This window comes from Salvelinus namaycush, chromosome 17 (genome assembly GCF_016432855.1).
Source record: "Salvelinus namaycush isolate Seneca chromosome 17, SaNama_1.0, whole genome shotgun sequence".
Lineage (NCBI taxonomy): Eukaryota > Metazoa > Chordata > Actinopteri > Salmoniformes > Salmonidae > Salvelinus > Salvelinus namaycush.
In genome coordinates, this window is record NC_052323.1 from 14690529 (window position 1) to 14712595 (window position 22067).

The 22067-nt window shown below is 42.7% G+C and overlaps 1 protein-coding gene across 3 annotated transcripts in view; it reads right to left on the minus strand.

The window, feature by feature from the left end:
- Window positions 1-6244: 6244 nt before the first annotated feature.
- The window catches only part of LOC120062019 (fibroblast growth factor 13-like), a 93608-nt gene continuing 77785 nt past the window's right edge, over window positions 6245-22067 (minus strand). For 2 of the 3 annotated variants that reach the window (XM_039011822.1, XM_039011821.1), the window contains exons 4-5: window positions 19068-19266; window positions 15233-15369 (exon numbers count right to left, since the gene is read on the minus strand). In XM_039011822.1, coding sequence (XP_038867750.1) covers window positions 15233-15369; window positions 19068-19266 — 336 coding nt within the window. Of the gene's footprint in view, window positions 6271-15232; window positions 15370-19067; window positions 19267-22067 lie in introns of those variants that run through there. The other variant, XM_039011820.1, reaches the window with a different exon arrangement.

Below are 22067 nucleotides of genomic sequence, written 5' to 3' on the forward strand. Positions count from 1 at the left end.
CTTGCACATTCATCTTCTGCACATCTATCACTCCAGTGTTTAATTGCTAAATTGTAATTATTTCGCCACTATGGCCTATTTATTGCCTTACCTCCCTTATCTTACCTCATTTGCACACACTGTATATAGACTTTTTTTTCTCTATTGTGTTATTGACTGTATGTTTGTTAACTTCTTTGGGCTGCAAGCCCGAAGCCGGGCACAATATGACAACAGCCACTTCAAGTGCAGGGCGCGAAATTCAAAATATATTTTTTAGAAATATTTAACTTTCACACATTAACAAGTCCAATACAGCATATGAAAGATAAACATCTTGTGAATCCAGCCAACATGTCCGATTTTTAAAATGTTTTACAGCGAAAACACCACATATATTTATGTTAGCTCATCACCAAATACAAAAAAGGACAGACATTTTTCACAGCACAGGTAGCATGCACAAAGCCAACCTAACTAACCAAGAACCAACCAAACTAACCAAGAAACAACTTCATCAGATGACAGTCTTATAACATGTTATACAATAAATCTATGTTTTGTTCGAAAAATGTGCATATTTGAGGTATAAATCAGTTTTACATTGCAGCTACCATCACAGCTACCGTCACAAATAGGACCGAAGCAGCCAGAGTAAATACAGACATCAACGTCAAATACCTAAATACTCATCATAAAACATTTCTGAAAAATCGATGGTGTATAGCAAATTAAAGACAAACATCTTGTGAATCCAGCCAATATTTCCGATTTTTTAAGTGTTTTACAGCGAAAACACAATATAGCATTATATTAGCTTACTACAATAGCCTACCACACTACCGCATTCATTCATCAAGGCACGTTAGCGATAGCAATAGGCACGTTAGCGATAGCGAATAAACCAGCAAAAGATATATAATTTTGACTAACCTTGATAAGCTTCATCAGATGACAGTCCTATAACATCAGGTTATACATACACTTATGTTTTGTTCGAAAATGTGCATATTTAGAGCTGAAATCAGTGGTTATACATTGTGCTAACCTAGCATCTTTTTCCCAGAATGTGCGGATATTTTTATGGCACTCAACTATTCTGACCAAATAACTATACATAAACGTTACTAAAAAATACATGTTGTATAGGAAATGATAGATACACTAGTTCTTAATGCAATCGCCGTGTTAGAATTCTAAAAATAACTTCATTACGACATCCAGCTTAGGTATAGCGAGAGAGTACCCAAAATCTGGGCGCAAACGACTATTTCACATGTTCGACAGATATATGAAATAGCATCATAAAATGGGTCCTACTTTTGACGATCTTTCATCAGAATGTTGTACAAGGGGTCCTTTGTCGGGAACAATCGTTGTTTGGATTTAGAATGTCCTCTTCTCCAGTCAATTAGCACGGAAAGCTAGCAAAGTGGCGCGAAGCTCTCCTTCCTGAACAAAGGCACACAACGCAACACGCCTAACGTCCCGAAAAAATTTCAATAATCTAATAAAACTATATTGAAAAAACATACTTTACGATGATATTGTCACATGTATCAAATAAAATCAAAGCCGGAGATATTAGTCGTCTATAACGACAGCTGTACAGAAGGCAAAACCAGGTCCCTTCACGCGCTCTCCAGAAAACAGGAAACTGGTGACACGTCATACAAAGAGCTTTTGTTCGACCCCAGATCAAGTTATACACTCCATTTCTTCTCTCACTGCCTGTCGACATCTAGTGGAAGACGTATGAAGTGCATGTATACTGATATATATCAAGGACATTTATAGGCAGGCCCTAGAACAGAGCATCGATTTCAGATTTTCCACTTCCTGTCAGGAAGTTTGCTGCAAAATGAGTTCTGTTTTACTCACAGATATAATTCAAACGGTTTTAGAAACTAGAGAGTGTTTTCTATCCAATAGTAATAATAATATGCATATTGTACGAGCAAGAATTGAGTACGAGGCCGTTTGAAATGGGCACCTTTTATCCGGCTACTCAATACTGCCCCTGCAGCCCAAGCAGGTTAATTCCATGTGTAACTCTGTGTTGTTGTTTGTGTCGCACTGTTTTGCTTTATCCTGGCCAGGTCGCAGTTGTAAATGAGAACTTGTTCTCAACTAGCCTACCTGGTTAAATAAAGGTGAAATAAAAAAATAAAAAGATAACATCGAGGAGAGAAGCCTTTTCTGGGTGCTTAGAGTCATACCTTGTGGGATTGGTAATAATCTGAGAATGATTTAGGGAGTCCCATTGCTTTAGGACTTGGTCAGGTGGTTTAAGCATGTCCCAGTTTAGGTCAGCTAGCAGGACAAATTCAGACTTAGTGTAAGGGGCCAGGAGAGAGCTTAGGGCAGGAAGGGTACAGGCCGGTGCTGATGGAGGACGATAACACCCAGCAACAGTCAACGAAGAGCTATTTGAAAGTTTAATGCTTAAAACTAGAAAATCAAATTGTTTAGGGACTGACTTGATGGAGACAACCGAGCACTAAAGGTGATCCTTGGTAAAGATTGCCCCACCTTTGGAAGATCTGTCTTGCCAAAAAAAGGTTATAACCAGAAAGGTTAACATCAGTATTCAAAACACTCTTTCTTAACCACGTCTCAGTAATGACCAACACATCTGGATTGGAGCTGTGAACCCAATTGATCCATTTTAGGTAATAAGCGTCTAGTGTTAATAACCTCTTGCGAATATAGGGGGTGCTGTTTCGCATTAGCATAATTTGCACTACAGATTAAACGGCTTCCTACTCAATTCTTGCTCGTACAATATGCATATTATTATTATTATTGGATAGAAAACAGTCTCTAGCTTCTATAGCCGTTGGAATTTTGTCTCTGAGTGAAACAGAACTCAATCTACAGCACTTTTCATGATAGGGAGTCAGATTTCAAACATTTTGGCCACTGATCTGGAGTCAGTTTGAAGGTCCGTGTAAATGCTATGGAGAAACAGACACGTCTTACGTCTTCCCCTGGATGTCAGTGCGTGATGACGCTTTGAATGGAGTCGATTGCGCAATCAGGGGCTGTATAAAACAGCAAATACCGGAAGTAGCTTCCCTTTGCTGCCTGCGCCTTGCGCGCGAAGGACATCGGACTCGCCTCCTTCCAAGCTTTAGTTTAGCCAGTAATATTTCTCTGGTCATGTTTTTACTCGTTAGAGGTGTTAAAAACATCATAAGGTAGTTAATTTAAACCGTTTTATAGCAATTTATATCCGTTTAGTGCGATTTTGAGGCATTGCTTTGTGTTGCACTTTGAAGCGCCGGGCACGTTTCGGGGTCCCGGTCGAACGTTAGTGGGCATTTCGACGGACAAGAGGACATCTTTCGACCAAAAGACGATTAGACCCAAGAAAGGATTCTTTGCCCAAGATTCTGATGGAAGAACAGCTCACAGTAAGAACAATTTATGATGATAAATCGTGTTTCTGTCGAAAAATTTTAAACGCTTATGGCGCCATTTTGTTTTCTATAGCTTCGCTTGGCGCAACCTGTATTGAAAAGTAAGGATAATTTAAAAAATGTAAATCAGCGATTGCATTAAGAACTAATTTGTCTTTCGATTCCTGTCAACCCTGTATTTTTTAGTCAAGTATATGATTAGCTTTCAATTAAACTAGATCACTCTGAAAGATGACGTCAGACATTTTGAGGCTTGATTTGCTACTATTTTCATTGTATAACCACGGTTTTTTATGGCTAAATATGCACATTTTCGAACAAACAATATATGTATGTTGTAATATGATGTTACAGGAGTGTCATCGGAAGAATTCTGAGAAGGTTAGTGAAAAAATTAATATATTTTGGCGATGATTACGTTATCGCTCTCTTTGGCTTGAATTCATGCTGGGGTAACGTTTGCATATGTGGTATGCTAATATAACGATTTATTGTGTTTTCGCCGTAAAACACTTAGAAAATCTGAAATGTTGTCTGAATTCACTAGATCTGTGTCTTTCCATTGCTATGTGCTGTGTATTTTTAAGAAATGTTTTATGATGAGTAAATTGGTAATACAAGTTGCTTTCTGTAGTAATTCTAGTCGCTTTGGTGAGATTTGTGATGGTGGCTGCAATAGCAAACTATGATTTATACCTGAAATATGCACATTTTTCTAACAAAACCTATCCTATACAATAAATATGTTATCAGACTGTCATCTGATGAGGTTTTTTCTTTGTTAGTGGCTATCAATATCTTAGTTTAGCCGAATTGGTGATAGCTACTGATGCAGTAAGAAAATGGTGGAGTAAAAAAATTGTTGTCTTTTGCTAACAGTGGTTAGCTAATAGATTTACATATTTTGTCTTCCCTGTAAAACATTTTACAAATCAGAGATGACGGCTTGAATCACAAGATCTGTATCTTTCATTTGGTGTCTTGGACTTGTGATTTCATGAACAATTTTTTTTATGATATCCCTGTAACTTTAGGCTAGGCTATGCTAGTCAGCAATTATGCTGGGGGGGATCCCGGATCCGGTTTTGGTGGTCGGTAGAGGTTAACGTGCAGAAAACCCAGGCTTTTATGAGAGCAGAAATCAGTGAAACAGATATCAGAGCTCAAGTCAGAATTGGCGCTTGCAACGGTAGATGGGCCAGGGTGTACATGCACATTTCCAGATATCATCAACAGTAATACAATCAGTGCACGGCAGAGGACAGGGAGAGCTCTGCAGTGTTGATTTTTTGACATTTGAATGTGCATTAGATGGCAACAAGATCATATTATACAGCAATTTCATCAGGTAACATGAATACAGGAGGTGGTTACAATAGGATGGGAGGCCAAAAGTCTGTAACCAATAGAGAGTCAGAGGCCCGAGTGTGGGAACAAACATAGTCTGTCCCATGGTTGGGTAAACAAGAAAGTTCATTGTCAACAAATCATGCAGGAGTGATGAGGCAAATAGAAACATAGCAAAATGCACAAGAAAAAATATATAACGACTTGGGCCTAGCCATTGCAAGTTCAGAGTCACTTCCCCCAACAGTGCCTGTGTGCTGGAGGCGAGCGAAAGCTCGGGAGAGAGGGGGGAGTGTGATGGGGGTACCTGTACCAGACAGGGGCAGACGGTGAACAGATCGCCAGGTGGAATCCAAGCAGCAGTGCAGCAGGCAACGGGAGTAGGTGTCACACCCACTTGGGAGAAGCTTTTATTTCTGGAAGCAGATTTCTTGTAGAAAATGCCAGTGGATGGTCTCTGAACAGCAGGAGGGGGCTTCAAGGCCTCTGGATTTGGGTGGGGTAGCCTGCCATTTGATGGGCTCAAAGGCTTCGACACCTCTCACTTCACACCTCAGTGCTAATTGAAGTTGTATCTGTGTAACGGCTTTTGTTGGTGGAAGGAGAGGAGGACCAAAATGCATTGTGGTACGTATCCATAATATCTTTTAATTAGAATGAATACAGAATACAAAAAGAACAAGAGAATCAAAATGAAAACCGAAACAGTCCCGAATGGTGCAAACACTGAAACTGAAACGGAAAACAGGAAACAATCACCCACACCACACAATGAAAAACAGGCTACCTAAATATGGCTCCCAATCAGAGACAACGATAAACAGCTGCCTCTGATTGGGAACCACACCAGGCCAAACACATAGAAAACAAACAACCTAGAAAAAAGAACATAGACTGCCCACCCCAACTCACGCCCTGACCAACCTAACACAAAGACATAAAAAATAAACTAAGGTCAGAACGTGACAATCTGGTCTGCCTGGTCTGTCTCCGTTCCAGGTTGGATGGTGTCCTTGCTAGTATTAATCCTTGCAGGTAATTTTGTTCTAAGTTTTTTAATTAAAAAATGAAAAAAAATTTAACACCCTTTTTTTCACCCCAATTTCGTCGCCCCAATCTCATCGCTGCAACTCCCGTACGGACTTGGGAGAGGCGAAGGTCGAGAGTCATGCATCCTCCGAAACACAACCCAACCTAGCCGCACTGCTTCATACACAATGCACATCCAACCCGGAAGCCAGCCGCACCAATGTGTTGGAGGAAACACCGTACACCTGGCGACCTGGTCAGCGTGCACTGCGCCCGGCCCGCCACAGGAGTCGCGAGTGCGCGATGAGACAAGGATATCCCTGCCGGCCAAACCCTCCCTAACCCGGACGACGCTGGGCCAATTGTGTGTCGCCCCATGGGCCTCCCGGTCGCGACCGGCTGCGACAGAGCCTGGGCTCGAACTCAGAATCTCTGGTGACCACTGCGCCACCCGGGAGGCCCCATTATTAGGTTGTTGGTTTGGAGTTTTGATCTGGAGTAAAGATTATTCTGTGGATGGTAACATCCTGTATATGTCCAGGCTGAAAAATCCAAGTTTATCTAACTCCAAATCAATCTTTTTGTAAAAAAACATGTTGAAAATGTGAGAGCTCACATGCAGCTGTATCTCTCTCTCTCTCTCTCTCTCTCTCTCCCTAACAATAGCTTACTGAAAACCCACATGTTGCTGTATGAAATAATATTTGATGTAATTATTATGTTTACTGCATATGTACGTCAGAGGAGGCTGGTGGGAGGAGCTATAGGAGGACAGGCTCATTGTAATGGCTGCAATGGAATTAAGGGAACAGAGTCAAACATGATTTCCATATGTTTGCTGTTTTTGATACCATCCCACTAATTCCATTCCAGCCATTACAATGGGCCAGTACTCCTATACCTTGTCCCAGCAGTCTCCTATGATTTAGGTACTGTATATATATTGCAGTGAAAAAGTCATTATGATCATTGATGTTAAGAAGCAAGAGAAGAGGGTTGTTTTAGTGAGGAATGGAGCTGTTCTGACCGGTGCTGGGGAAGATAAGAGATGAGTTATAGCTTTCACAGGTACACAGGCTTCACAGCTCTCCTCTCGCCTCTCTGATAGGTGACAGCTGGTTGCTGGAGATTCATTCTGATCATGAGGTCTTTTAATTCCACAATGTGTGCGTGTGTGCGTGTGTGTGTGTCTGATATGCCTGCAGGAATGACATCTACCCTTTGCTCAGAGCCCAGTGAGGAGTGGCTAGCCTCATTACCTTGGCCCGGCCCCTCGGCTGCAGACTGACTGGCCACAGAGAGTGCAAGCTTGCAAGGGAAGAGAGAGCGAGAGAAAACGAGAGACTCATTCTCTCGTTCCTCACAACACGTTCCATGGCTGAACAAGGCAACTCGTCCTCCTTAATGAATTGGACTGTCCTCTGCTAATGAATGGGGCTTGGAGCGGAGGAGAGGAAATTAAGGGAGTGGGGAGGAGAAGTGGGGAGGTGTCGAAAGACACGAAGGATGAAGTAGCTCATATCAGGGGCTATATTACAGGACCCTATTACCTCTCCTGTCTCCACTGGCCACAGCACTAACGAGATAGATTCGGGTGCAGTGTGTGTGTGTGTGTGTGTGTGTGTGTGCGTGCGTGCGTGCGTGCGTGCCTGAGTGCGTGCGTGCGTGCCTGCGTGCGTGCGCCTGCAGATTAGAGTTCACTAAAATTATAGGTGGAGACTGGAGAGCCTTTCAGCTGTTGGAGATGGAGTCCTCCACTGTTCCTTTCCCCCCAAATGAGCCCATAATTCCCCTATAACGCCCATCTAATGCCTCTATAATGCCACTGTTGTATGAGGCTTGAGGATATGCTGTATGGTGACAGACCAGCATGAGAAGACACGTTGAACCCCGGCGTGTGTTTGTGTACGTCTGGATTAAAAGCCACCTGGTGTGACCATCTTGTACTGTTGGCAAACAGCCCTAATGCCCAAGAGTGCATGTCATAGCAGTGAGATTGTAAGTGTGTGATGTAGTGCTCTTATAAAAGTTTGGTCATGGTGTATGATGAATGAGAGGCGATGAATAATTGGACCTGTTTCTAATGAGCCAATGACATAACAGTAGTAGAGGCTAGCTAGCCAAGCCAGCAGACACTTGTAAACACTCCTGCAAATGCAGATTAGTCCACTGCATGGCATGCTGACATCTTAGCAATCAAGTTGTCACAATGCAACGAGCTGATATGATCACGCATTTATTTGTATTTATCCGTTATTCATAAAGATGATCCTATTGAGATTAAAATCTATTTTACAAGGGAAATCTGTCCTAATTCTTCAGGAATCAAATGTTAGGTTACGTTTCCTAGTAATCCTAGCTATGGTTTTATGTATTTTCCCCCTATAATTCCTGACATGCTAAGTTGGTGACTATTACAGGCTTTGGTTATTCCATGTATATTTTGTTGTTAGCGCTTTAGCACATGGGGCGCACCAATTGGTGTCACCTCGTTAGTCAGTATGTGTTACACCTGTACTAGCTTTTTCCATCTCATTAGTCAGAAGGTGTTTCACCTGTGCTGGCCCAGGTGATATTTAAGAGTGGCTAGCCCAGTCCTCCAGTTGTCTTGAGTTGGGCCTTAAGTTGGCTCTCCATATTTAATTTCTAGAAAAACAATCATTTATCTGATCTTCCCTGTTTTTGTTAGCCTGTACTTGGGCAAATTTAGTGGGCGCTCATGGTGGGTGTCTTTTCGGTCCCAGTTCTTGTTGCCAGTCAACTTTCAGTGGACACCCCCATGAGTGTCTTTCAGAACCCCTCCTAAAACCCCACCTGTTTCGTTTTGGTTGTTGTCATTGACTCTTTGTTAGTTCCTCCTGTTGAAGTGACAATTTTTGGTTTTCTTGCTGGGGAGCGTAGCAGTGACACCCGAACAGAGGATATTGATCATCTATAAGACCTCTTGTTTGAGGGAGGGAGGGACGAGAGGGGAGGGAGAGGTCAAGGAGACGTGGGCCTCATTAGTCCTGTCATGTTCTGTGTCATCGTCTCACGATTCAAGTCAACCTCCTGCTCTGTCTGTCCTCGCTGAGGGTAACGGCGCCGCAGACAAGGTTTGGTTTTCTCCTAGCAAAACGTCTGCCTCGTCTACTCCCTTCACTTGAAAGAAAGCGGCAATATTACTATTTGTGCCTCGAGACGCCGCAGCAACATATCCAGTATCCACTTCCTCAAAATAGACCGACTTAATCTGAGATAAATCAAGAAATCTGTAGTTCCTTTTGACGTTTTTGCCAAGTACGTCTTATTCGAGCAATTTTTGATCTAGGATGTTTGGTGCAGTATTTCGTGACCTTGGGACTGTAAGGTTCTAGTTGACATGTTGGTGAAAATGAGTTCTTCACGTAGAGTTGCTCTTTAGGTGGTCCTTTACATGTGAGATACTGTATGTTGCCCGATTTTTGAAAAAGTTAATTTACGATCTGAAAGTTCTATCTGTGCAAACACCTTTAACTTGTTGCTATAAGGTTCTATCTGCAATCCAATCCCACCATGCTGGGTTGTCAATCAAAAATAACTATGTATATACTTATTGAGCCATGAAAGAGGAAGACATCACAAAACAGTACTGAGATCTGAGACTTGAAAAATACTAATCTCAAAATACTCATTTCAGATAGAACCTTATTGTCCCAAATCCTTTATCATAGGTTTTGGGTCCTCTTTTTAAATGACTTTGATTTATTTGTTTATTTTACCACTTTTTCAGAAGAATGGCCACATGAATACAGGTGCCTTGTATAAAGAGACATTTCACAATTTTTCACCTTCATATTCATCATCTCTAGCAAATGTTTTGTACTAAAGAAGAATTAGTAGGCAATGCCCTCTCATAATTGGTTAAAATCACGTAATGCACACCGATGATGTCATTGGAAATGCTTGTCTCCCTCTATCTTTTTTTAGTACAAAACATATAAATGTGCCATTTTCACATATGTTGATTTTGGGATGGCGCTGGAAATGATGAATATGAAGTAGACAAATGGTGAAATTTTCTTTAAATGCCCTTAGGACAGGCATTGCTGTTTTTGTCCTGTTCTATAGCAATACGAAACCTTCCACGGAAGGGGTATTTTACAAAAATTCAAACTTACCACATTTTATTGATTAATAACAAGTAGTTTACCGACTTTGTGTGTCAGAGACCAGAAAAAATATATCAGTTTGCTCATCTAGAGCTAAGCGTTAGCAATGTTGCTAGTTATCCATAGGATAATAGTTAATTTGCCATTTTATGGAACTATCGCTTGAACAAATGTGTGATGAACATGAATTAATATATTTGAGGATGTGATTAGAAAGAAGGAAGGGTATTCTCTTTATTTAATCATTACATGTCTGTACTTATCTATTGAAATAATTGTAACATTCTGTGCCAGATAGAATCTCATGGCTGAACGCAGATTGACATTTCAGAACCATAAGGTTCTATCTGCGATTGCACCCCCCTAAAAAAATCACTACAAAACAGTTCTGAGATCTGGGACGGGAAAACCTTGATGCTAAATGTCTCAGAACTATGCTTTGAGCAGATAAAACCGTATAGTCCCAACGTCCTGATTTCTCAAGTGGACAAATGTGCATAAAAACTTGTCATCTCTCCTTGAATGAAAACAAACACTAGGAGTAGTACTGTTGACCAATCACTGACGACAGTAAACCTGCCGAAGACCAAAACCAACACTAGGAGTAGTACTGTTGACCAATCACTGACGACAGTAAACCTGCCGAAGACCAAAACAAACACTAGGAGTAGTACTGTTGACCAATCACTGACGACAGTAAACCTGCCGAAGACCAAAACAAACACTAGGAGTAGTACTGTTGACCAATCACTGACGACAGTAAACCTGCCGAAGACCAAAACAAACACTAGGAGTAGTACTGTTGACCAATCACTGACGACAGTAAACCTGCCGAAGACCAAAACAAACACTAGGAGTAGTACTGTTGACCAATCACTGACGACAGTAAACCTGCCGAAGACCAAAACTTACACTAGGAGTAGTACTGTTGACCAATCACTGACGACAGTAAACCTGCCGAAGACCAAAACAAACACTAGGAGTAGTACTGTTGACCAATCACTGACGACAGTAAACCTGCCGAAGACCAAAACAAACACTAGGAGTAGTACTGTTGACCAATCACTGACGACAGTAAACCTGCCGAAGACCAAAACAAACACTAGGAGTAGTACTGTTGACCAATCACTGACGACAGTAAACCTGCCGAAGACCAAAACAAACACTAGGAGTAGTACTGTTGACCAATCACTGACGACAGTAAACCTGCCGAAGACCAAAACTAACACTAGGAGTAGTACTGTTGACCAATCACTGACGACAGTAAACCTGCCGAAGACCAAAACAAACACTAGGAGTAGTACTGTTGACCAATCACTGACGACAGTAAACCTGCCGAAGACCAAAACAAACACTAGGAGTAGTACTGTTGACCAATCACTGACGACAGTAAACCTGCCGAAGACCAAAACCAACACTAGGAGTAGTACTCTTGACCAATCACTGACGACAGTAAACCTGCCGAAGACCAAAACCAACACTAGGAGTAGTACTGTTGACCAATCACTGACGACAGTAAACCTGCCGAAGACCAAAACCAACACTAGGAGTAGTACTGTTGACCAATCACTGACGACAGTAAACCTGCCGAAGACCAAAACCAACACTAGGAGTAGTACTGTTGACCAATCACTGACGACAGTAAACCTGCCGAAGACCAAAACCAACACTAGGAGTAGTACTGTTGACCAATCACTGACGACAGTAAACCTGCCGAAGACCAAAACCAACACTAGGAGTAGTACTGTTGACCAATCACTGACGACAGTAAACCTGCCGAAGACCAAAACAAACACTAGGAGTAGTACTCTTGACCAATCACTGACGACAGTAAACCTGCCGAAGACCAAAACCAACACTAGGAGTAGTACTGTTGACCAATCACTGACGACAGTAAACCTGCCGAAGACCAAAACCAACACTAGGAGTAGTACTGTTGACCAATCACTGACGACAGTAAACCTGCCGAAGACCAAAACCAACACTAGGAGTAGTACTGTTGACCAATCACTGACGACAGTAAACCTGCCGAAGACCAAAACAAACACTAGGAGTAGTACTGTTGACCAATCACTGACGACAGTAAACCTGCCGAAGACCAAAACAAACACTAGGAGTAGTACTGTTGACCAATCACTGACGACAGTAAACCTGCCGAAGACCAAAACAAACACTAGGAGTAGTACTGTTGACCAATCACTGACGACAGTAAACCTGCCGAAGACCAAAACTAACAAAAACGTCATAGCATTTCGTCATAAAAACGGTTTCAGCTGGGAAGCATACGGGAAGCTTTAGCCTCCCAATTAGCATTAGCGCCGCATTACGTTCCACAGACAGGCATGGATGCAAAACATATTGCCTAACTGGAGTGTTCCACCAGGCAGGCCAGACATTTCCCCATCCAATGGGAGTGGACCCTCTGTCGGGGCTAATTACATCAAGGCTTGTGCGTGCCTTGCGTGTAAGGCTCCTCGTTTAGAGGAGAAAACATACTGATGGCTCAGGATTCTAGTTTCTTGTGCTATGAGTTCTGAGTAGACATGCCTCCCATATCCTAACCTTGAAGCTGCAATATGTAACTTTTTGGGCAACCTGACCAAATTCACATAGAAAATGGATCTGTCAAGTCTAGATCTGTCATTCTCATTGAAAGGAAGTCTAAGAAGCTTTAAATCTGTTCTATGTGCGCTATTTCTCTGCTTCCCATTCTTGAGTTTAGTTTTTGCTTCTTTTAGTTTTTGTTTTGTACACAAGCTTCAAACAGTCGCGCTACAGACTGCTATATGGGTCTGCTAATACAGGACTAATAAAGGCCCAGTGCACTACTTTTGTGAAGAAAACCCACCAGCATTTAACCCCACAGCTATGCACTATACTTGCTTGTTTTGTCACACACTGAAATCAGGCAAACTAATAGAATTTTAGCAACCAGGAAATGGCAGATGGATTTCTGCATAGTGCACCTTTACCCATTGGGGTCTAAAATTGTAAACTGACCTTGGATCAGTGTCGCTTTCACATGGGCTATTCCAGGAAACATCCTCAGCTCCAGATGTCCATTGGAGATATTGATTCATTACGTAGAATGGGCCTTGGCTGTGGGCTGGTGAGGCGAGGGCTATATAAGCCTGTACTGGAGCCTTGACTCTGCAGGCAATTAAAGCCCAATCCTGGTTGTGTGTGTGTGTGGCTCCGGGTGATTCATCTGTGTCCAGAGGCCAATAGGATAAGAGGATAGGAGGAGGACATGGCCTGGCTTTCTTCTGCTCAGATCATTAACTCCTCAGGGCCAGCAGGGTTAGGTTATCGTACTCCAGCCCTGCCTAGCTGCATATCAGCCATGCAACATTACAACGCCTGTCTGCATCATTATCTACCTTGAACTGTGCCGATTTTTCATCTTCTTATTCACTGGTATAGTATCCCATTCAATGTACTGGCATGATACTTTGTACAATGTGGGATGTACTTCGATTTTACAGAAATGTTTAGTGGAAATGATGCATTGGATCTGCTGTGAACAGAATGGGGAGACGTGTGTGGAGTACATTAGCACGAAAAGAACGGAGAAGACACGTTTTAAAAGTATATCTTAATATAAACATTTTATTCAGTGCATTTTGTGCAGACAACAAATAATAAACCACTTGGAAGGTAGCAGGCTGAACTGGTTGTTTTTCAGTTTTATCCTGGTAGTTCGGAACACATGATCCAACATGGGGTTAATACACATAGCCTACATCATGCACTATAGCTCTGTCGTCCAGAGTTCCCCGCTGTCTCCCATGCAACAGAGGTTCACCTAAAAAAACTAAGGAAACAAAAGAAAAAAAACCCGCTTCCCAGTAGCATGTTCCATATGAACAAGGTATGTAGCCGAAGGGAAACTTAGAGCACTTAGCCCACAAAAAGGGTCATCTTTGTACACAACCGTGTTTTTGTGCAAGAAAGGGACGTTTTTTTGTTTGTTTTTTTACTTTTACAAACATGACATATCCTATAAAATGTTTAAGCCACCTAAAATTCCACAGTATTTTTTAAATTTATTTAGAAAATTGTCACTACGATAAGTTACTCAAACACGAAACAAGTCCTGGGTGGGGGCCATCACCATATCCTCATATGGTGAACTGAATCAGCCAATAAGAGCCAACAAAAGGGGAGGGGGCAAGGCATGACACAAGCACTGGACTGGAGAACAGACCATGGGGACTGAAGACAGAATACAATGTAACACAACAGAAACAAAAGGACATTGAACAGTCGATTCATACCTCAACTCAACCCTAGAGCTCACGAGCAATATATAGTCTCTTTCCCTTCAGCAAAAAACACTTTCTAGAACATTGACAAGCCTTCCTACTTCCTTTCTTCCTCATTCTCTTTGTTCACTTTTCTTTCTTTCTCTCATCAAAAATGTACAATTTTTAAAATAACTCAACACCTCCAGCTGCGCCTGTATACTGGCTTGGCTTGACTGCTTAAAGGGACACTTTCAGCTCTGTCTTTGGTGTGCTGGAACCCCTTTAACTGTGGAGACGGCTACAAAAACACAAATACTGAAGAGGGCGAGAGAACAAGAGGGAAAAAACGATCAAAAATAAAAAGCTCTCCGCTAATTTGGAAAATTAGCAAGCAAAGTTGCAGCTATGGTGTCGTCGCTCAGAGTGCCACACGCTTTTCCCTTTATTGTTGTTTTATGCTAGAGAGCTCAAATCTCTTCTGAGCGTGTGCAGGAGAGCTACTGTTATATCTGGCTGCGGTTGCAGCTTCGCTAGGGCTGCACTCCCTCATGGGGAACGGCTTCGTATTCACAGAAGCATCATGGATGACACACAGAAACAGGACACTCGTCTACCCACTACAGCCCCTCACCGGTTGCCCTGACCCCCTGCCTGCCTCTCTACCTGCCTGCCTGCCGGGTAGGATATGACCGGGTAGGTGTCTATATGATCAGGACCTATAAGTAAAATAAGTCGTTATCTGCAGGAAGTAAGAAACCTTAAAAGATGAGCTAACTGGTACACAGTCATTACCACCAGAGAGTCGCCAACAGAAAATGGGGTTCTCAAATGGCGTTTCAAAATAGCCTAGCGTTTTGCAAACAAAGTCCACGGTGTAATTTGGTTGGCTGTTGAAAGATACAGATTGTTTGAATGGAACCTAATCGAGTGTGGTGACTGATTGGTGGTGGTGTTTAGTAGTCGTAAAGTTGTCCTGAACCGCCAATGGTTTTGGAGAGAGAAGTCTGCTTGGAAGTCACGCTCTTCTGGAGGTAAGGTGTCTTCTTCGTCCGCCCCGGCCCGCCACGACACCACCCAGCTACGTGGATTCGTTCTGGCTCACCGTCTTGCCTCCGTTGAGCACGGCCGAGGCGCTCCGGGACTTGGTGGGCGTGCCGCTCCCGGAGCGTGAGAACTCTGTCAGGTCGTGGAGAGAGGGCTCCCTGTACATGGCCACTGTGGGACAGACAGACAGACAGGAGAATGGTAAGACACATGGCTGCTAGTATAGATGGAGTTGAGCAGTAGAATAGAATACAAAAGAATACACTAGAATATAATTGTATTGTCCATCTGGAGATTCAGGTTTTCCTCTTTGGTCGGACCAAGTTATATTCTATTCTCTTCTATTGCTCAACTCCCTCTGATCCTGTCACTGTAGCTCATAACAGAATGTACACCCCTGCCATAAGCACCAACAAAAATATCAGGACAAGTTATTTTTAGAGGGCAGAAAGTACTTATAGACACTGCCTTACATTAGTTATTCAGGAGCTTGTAAAAGTTAAAGCAGCGTTGTCTGCATCTCGGAAACCTTTCAGAAGAAACACCAGTCACCTTAGAGGTTCTGATCTCTTTAGTCTTTAGGAGCCACTCCTAAAACAGCCAGAGTGTTTTAATGTGCGGCCCTCCTGGGGCTTGACATTGCCTTGCTTTTTTGGTGATAACAGCAGGGTACACACAAAGCAACAAGTCAATCAATAGTGGTCTTAAGTGGGAAGCTGTGTGGGATCGATGCTGGGCTTATTATCCACGGCATTAAGGAACTATAATTCAGGAAGGATGACTTAGAGGTCAGGGTCCATCTCACCGCTGGGCTGGTCATCCTTAGTTCATATATACACTTTTACTTTCCTCCAATCATCCCTCCATCTCTCTCTCTACTGTATCTCTCCCTCTTTGACCTAGCACCTTAACACACACACACACGGATGGGTAAAATTAAAGGCCGTGGGCTGAGACTCGTGGACTGGAACCAGAGCGAAGAGGAGAGGGGGAGCGAGGAGCGGCTGGTGGAGATGGTTGAAATGCAGAGACGGCTCCTTAATTGGTCGGCTGGTATTGCTGCTGCCTCTGGATCTTTATGGGCTGCTGGAACAAATGCTTTTTTCTTTCTCTCTCCCCCTCTTTATTCTCTCTCTCTTTATTCTCTCTATCTCTTTATTCTCTCTCTCTCTCTTTATTCTCTCTCTCTCTCTTTATTCTCTCTCTCTCTTTATTCTCTCTATCTCTTTATTCTCTCTCTCTCTTTATTCTCTCTCTCTCTTTATTCTCTCTCTCTCTTTATTCTCTCTCTCTCTTTATTCTCTCTCTCTTTATTCTCTCTCTCTCTCTTTATTCTCTCTCTCTCTCTTTATTCTCTCTCTCTCTCTTTATTCTCTCTCTCTCTCTCTTTATTCTCTCTCTCTCTCTCTTTATTCTCTCTCTGCATCCCATATCGAAGAACTAGATCTGGCATTTGGGTTCTGAGAGAAATGTGCCTTTTTAGCCTGATTTGTAGTTTCGGAATGAAAGCAATGTATTGTATGTTTAACATTTTCTGGAGATGAAAGCGAGCTCCCCTATTTCCTTTATTTTGATTACATTATTTAGCCATTTGCGGTTTCTTGACATAAAACAATCTTAAAACAATCATGCACAACAACTCCTATTCCTATTATTCCCACACATTGTCATTCTCCCTCCCCCTTCATACCTCTCTCTCTCTGCCTCACCCTTCATACCTCTCTCTCCCTCACCCTTCATACCTCTCTCTCTCTCCCCCTTCAAACCTCTCTCCCTCCCCCTTCATACCTCTCTCTCTCTGCCTCACCCTTCAATCAATCAATCAATCAAGTTTATTTTATATAGCCCTTCGTACATCAGCTAATATCTCGAAGTGCTGTACAGAAACCCAGCCTAAAACCCCAAACAGCTAGTAATGCAGGTGTAGAAGCACGGTGGCTAGGAAAAACTCCCTTCATACCTCTCTCTCCCTCACCCTTCATACCTCTCTCTCCCTCATCCTTCATATACCTCTCTCTCCCTCACCCGTCATACCTCTCTCTCTCTCCCTCACCCTTCATACCTCTCTCTCTCTCCCTCACCCTTCATACATCTCTCTCCCTCACCCTTCATACCTCTCTCTCCCTCATCCTTCATCCATCTCTCCCTAACCCTTCATACCTCTCTCTCTCCCTCACCCCTCATACCTCTCTCTCCCTTACCCTTCATACATCTCTGACTCTCTCCCTCACCCTTCATCTCTCTCTCTCTCTCTCTCTCTCTCTCTCTCTCTCCCTCACCCTTCATACCTCTCTCTCTCTCTCTCCCTCACCCTTCATACCTCTCTCTCTCTCTCTCTCCCTCACCCTTCATACCTCTCTCTCTCTCCCTCACCCTTCATACCTCTCTCTCTCTCTCTCTCACACCCTTCATACCTCTCTCTCCCTCACCCTTCATAGCTCTCTCTCCCTCACCCGTCATACCTCTCTCTCTCCCTCACCCTTCATACCTCTCTCTCCCTCACCCGTCATACCTCTCTCTCTCTCCCTCTCTCTCTCTCCCTCACCCTTCATACCTCTCTCTCACCCTTCATCTCTCTCTCTCTCTCTCTCTCTCTGCGATCATTCTCTGGCTATTGCTCTGTTTGGGCCCACTGGTCGGGCTGTTAAATGCAACCCAGTGATCTCAGTGAGCAGAGATGTGGATTTTTAATGAGCTACTGGTCGATTGGTCGGTGGATGAGAACAGACCAGCCAACCTGGGAGAGAAAGCATCATCGTCATTACAGCTGCCTGTTTACTGTTCCTTTCTGCCCTTGTGAAAAAGGGCTTGAAAGGGATTCAATGCCCAGTGCATCACTCTCCAATGCCCTCCTGCCCTCATTTAGGCATTACAACTTATTTGACTTTTTTAACCGTGATTTTCAGAACGTACATGAACGGGATAGCAATGTATTTGTGACACTCTCTCTTTAGTCTGTAAATTGTAACCATAAAAGGAGCTTGGAACTGACATATCCAAATGACAGAACAACTGAACATCTGATCAGTTTTTTTTACATAAATTGCTCGCCGCTCGGTGCTCATTTCTTGTCGGTTGAGTAATTTGGGTCGCTAGTGGATCTTTTACTTTGAGGAGGAATTTTCATCTGAAAGCTCATCCTTTCATCTTGTGGAAGTGGAGTACTGATGCTTTCTCACGCTCTGTTTTCTCGTTCAGGTAAGCCTGTGTGTTGATCTAGATGAAAGAGGCTTGGCCTTTTTAACATGAACAGATCCATCTATCCAGCACCCAATCATACCCCCTCTTTCCCTCTCCTCCCATGAGGCACCTGGCCTGGTTGGCCATGACATTAGCGTTAAAAAGCCTAGCTGTCACTATTCAAAACAGGCAGAATTTTATCATTCCCGCAGCTTTTTGCCATGGACATTGCCAATGCCTTTTCCACTGTCTGGCTCCAGTGAAGTATGAATGGCTTTTGGGAAGCGCTCAATAGCCCTGCCCACACACCATCTCCTCTGAGCAGAACACCCAGCGGCTGGGTAGCTGAGAGCAGCCTTTCTCCAAGCCGTAGGGAGATACTACCCACATTGAGGGAGGGGAAGAGAGGGAGAATAGGTAAAGGGAACAGGGACCTTTAATCAAAGAGAAGCCTTGTGTTTTTGGGGGGAAAGTCTCCCATTCATACAAATAACCGCTGCCAAAGCTCAGTGCTCCAGGCCATAGTGAAATACCAATAAACGTTCAATTGCAATGTAATGGCCTTGGGAGAATAATCAACAAACTTATTTTTTTTAAGTAAAGTTTCCTAAGAAACCTTTCCCTATTTTTCTCCATTGTCTTCAAAATAGAGCCAAGCACCGTATAGTTAAAAAGATGGACAGACTCACCTTTCAAAGGCTTGGGAAGGAAGTGGCCTGCTGGCTTGTTCTTCTTCACGTGGTTCCCCTTCATTATCTCCCCCTCTTTATTCAGACCGAGGTACCAGCCCCTACCAGACTGCTGCTGTCTGTAGATCATGGAGGAGTAGGTCACGTAGTAGTTCTCAAACACAGACTCTTTGAACTTACACTCCGGGGTGAAGTGTTCCTGAGGAGAGAGAGAGGGAGGGAGAGAGAGAGAGAGAAGACAGGATGAGCCTTGGCTGAAGGAGAGGGCGGGACACTGATGAGGGAGGTTTTAAGAGTCCTCATCTCTTGATTTTTAGTAAATGAGAGGCACTGAGATAAGAAGCATCATTACATAAGAACAGGAGGTGAAGGCAAGACTCAAACACACACCCTTGCTCAGAGAGTACACACACTTACACACACTCAAGGGTTGAACAATCCTTATACAGCATCTGATTCAAGACATACAGCTCTCAATGCTTACCAAATTACCACGGTATTTTCAAAAGCTTCTATGTTCATCATTGCAAATAATTAATAGCTTTATGCCATAGATACAAAGTACCATTAATTAAACATAAGATTAAACGTTAATTATAATTTTACTCTGCAGTTTTAATAATATATGGGACAATTAATAATTACATTTGTTGGAGGATGTTTCCTCTGCAGAGGCTTTGTAATAGAAGACATGATTACTATGTATTAGTCAATCCTTCACCAAACTATTGCCCTCTCCCAGCAGTGGGCATAAACAGGTTCAGATGGTGTGTGTGTGTGTGTGTGTGTGTGTGTGTGTGTGTGTGTGTGTGTGTGTGTGTGTGTGTGTGTGTGTGTGTATATATATGCATGTGTGTGTTTGTACGTCCTCACAAGCACACGTGCCTGTGTGTATTGCACTCCATTTTGCGAAGTCGTCTCTATTGGAGTTTTCTATAATATAGGGAGATGGAATTATCTGTTGAGACAACCGCTGCTATACTACCGTACTAAAGCACTGTTCTTCCTGCTTTCTCTGTCGTCTCCAAATTACCTTGCAACTGCTTTCTGCCTGGGAACCATCTACACATTCAGTCCACAGTGGAAGAAACACCAATAAACTAAACCTGGGGTATTTAAATCTGAGACGTGGTTGGAAGTTATGCTGGTTTCTCACTCTTCTTGTCTAATCAGGAACTCATTTAGACCTGGGACAACTGTCACAGGTGTGACAATGAGCCGACATTGCTTATCATGCGCGCCTCGGCCTAATTGATTGATTGATCCTGTCATTTCATTGGCTGACTGTTTCTTTAAATAAGATCTCTTTGTTGTTTGAGGGGGAAGTTTCCATGAGGCTGGTTGTTAGTGTGTGGCTGGCTGACTAAGTTGAGAGAATACATTTAATTTTTCTTCATTTGAAGTTGAATTCATGTTTAGGTAGTGCTTCCCTTGACCCTGCACCAGAACCTGTTTTTGTTAGTATATTAAATGTTGGTCTCTCCTGTGTGCTCCTTGGCTAGGCTTAATACCGAAGTCTTGCAACCGGTTGACTTTATTTTGTCACTTTAAGAACCTGTATGTTTTGCCTCCTGAGTGGAGCAGCGGTCTAAGGCAGTGCTTGAGGCGTCATTACGTGTTTCGGAGGACGCGTGGCTCTCAACCTTCGCCTCGCCCAAGTCCGTAGGGGAGTTGCCGCGATGGGACAAGACTGTAACTACCAATTGGAAGTCACGAAAAAAGGATTTTAAAAAAGTAACCTGTATGTTCGGCAAATCTTGGGTGTTGTAGGATCGGCTACCCTTAGGGCTTTATTTAATCCGCATCACTGAAGTTCAGCTCAACAGCGTGATTGAAATTTAAAGGCCATGTTCCCGTTTTAGCGGAGACTGCGTTCACGGTAAACACTGCATATGTCGGCTCAATGGGAAATAACCTTTGCTTTTCTATCACGGAATCTAATCTTCACAGATTGAATAGAACCTCTAATTTCTCTCCCGCCTCGGCACAACAGGCATGTGGACTCTGGTAAATCAATGACATTGATCAATCAAGTAATCACCAGGGAGAAAGGAAAACTTTGTTTTGTTTTTTTACTACACTGGGTTATACTACAGTCCTATGGCAACTTGGCAAACGCTTTAGAAAGGAGAGAATTTACATGTTTTTCAGACTGGGACAAGCTAGTATTGCTCAGTTGTACCACAGTGGATGTCAGTCATAAGATGGATGATGGGTCCTGGACCACATATCTGTTGTGTGATCATGACAAACTATCACCAGTGGAGTAAAATTAAAGATACCTTAAAAGAAAATGACTCAAGTGAAAGTCACCCAGTAAAATACTACTTGAGTAGTCTTAAAGTATTTGTTTTTAAATATACTTAAGTATCAAAAGTATGAATAATTTCAAATTCCCATATATTAAGCAACCCAGATGGCACGATTTTCTTGTTTTATTTATTTACGGATAGCCAGGGGGAAAACTTCAATAGTCAGATATCATTTACAAACGAAGCATTTGTGTTAAGTGAGTCTGCCAGATCAGAGGCAATAGGGATGACCAGGGATGTTCTCTTGATAAATGCGTGAATTAGACAATTTTCCTGTCCTGCTAAGCATTCAAAATGTAACGAGTACTTTTGGGTGTCAGGGAAAATGAAGCTTGTGTCAGGGAAAGTGAAGTAAAAGTTGTCAAATATACATAGTAAAGTACAGATACTCAAAAAAATGACTTAAGCGGTACTTTAAAGTATTTTTACTAAAGTACTTTACACCACTGACTATCAGTCACCCAGTCATCAATAATGCCATCAGGCTTTCCCAACACAATACTACTCTCTGGAGAGTTCCTATTCAACATATTATTCCTCAAAAAGAAACAAAAGGGAGTGCAACACTAGATTAAATGCACATGTGCGTGCTCGTGTAGTCATACATTCACTCCCACTCTGGGCTGGAGTCTCTACACATGTATAGTCCACTTACAGTTAAAGAAAAGAACTCTGTTCTCTGTGTATT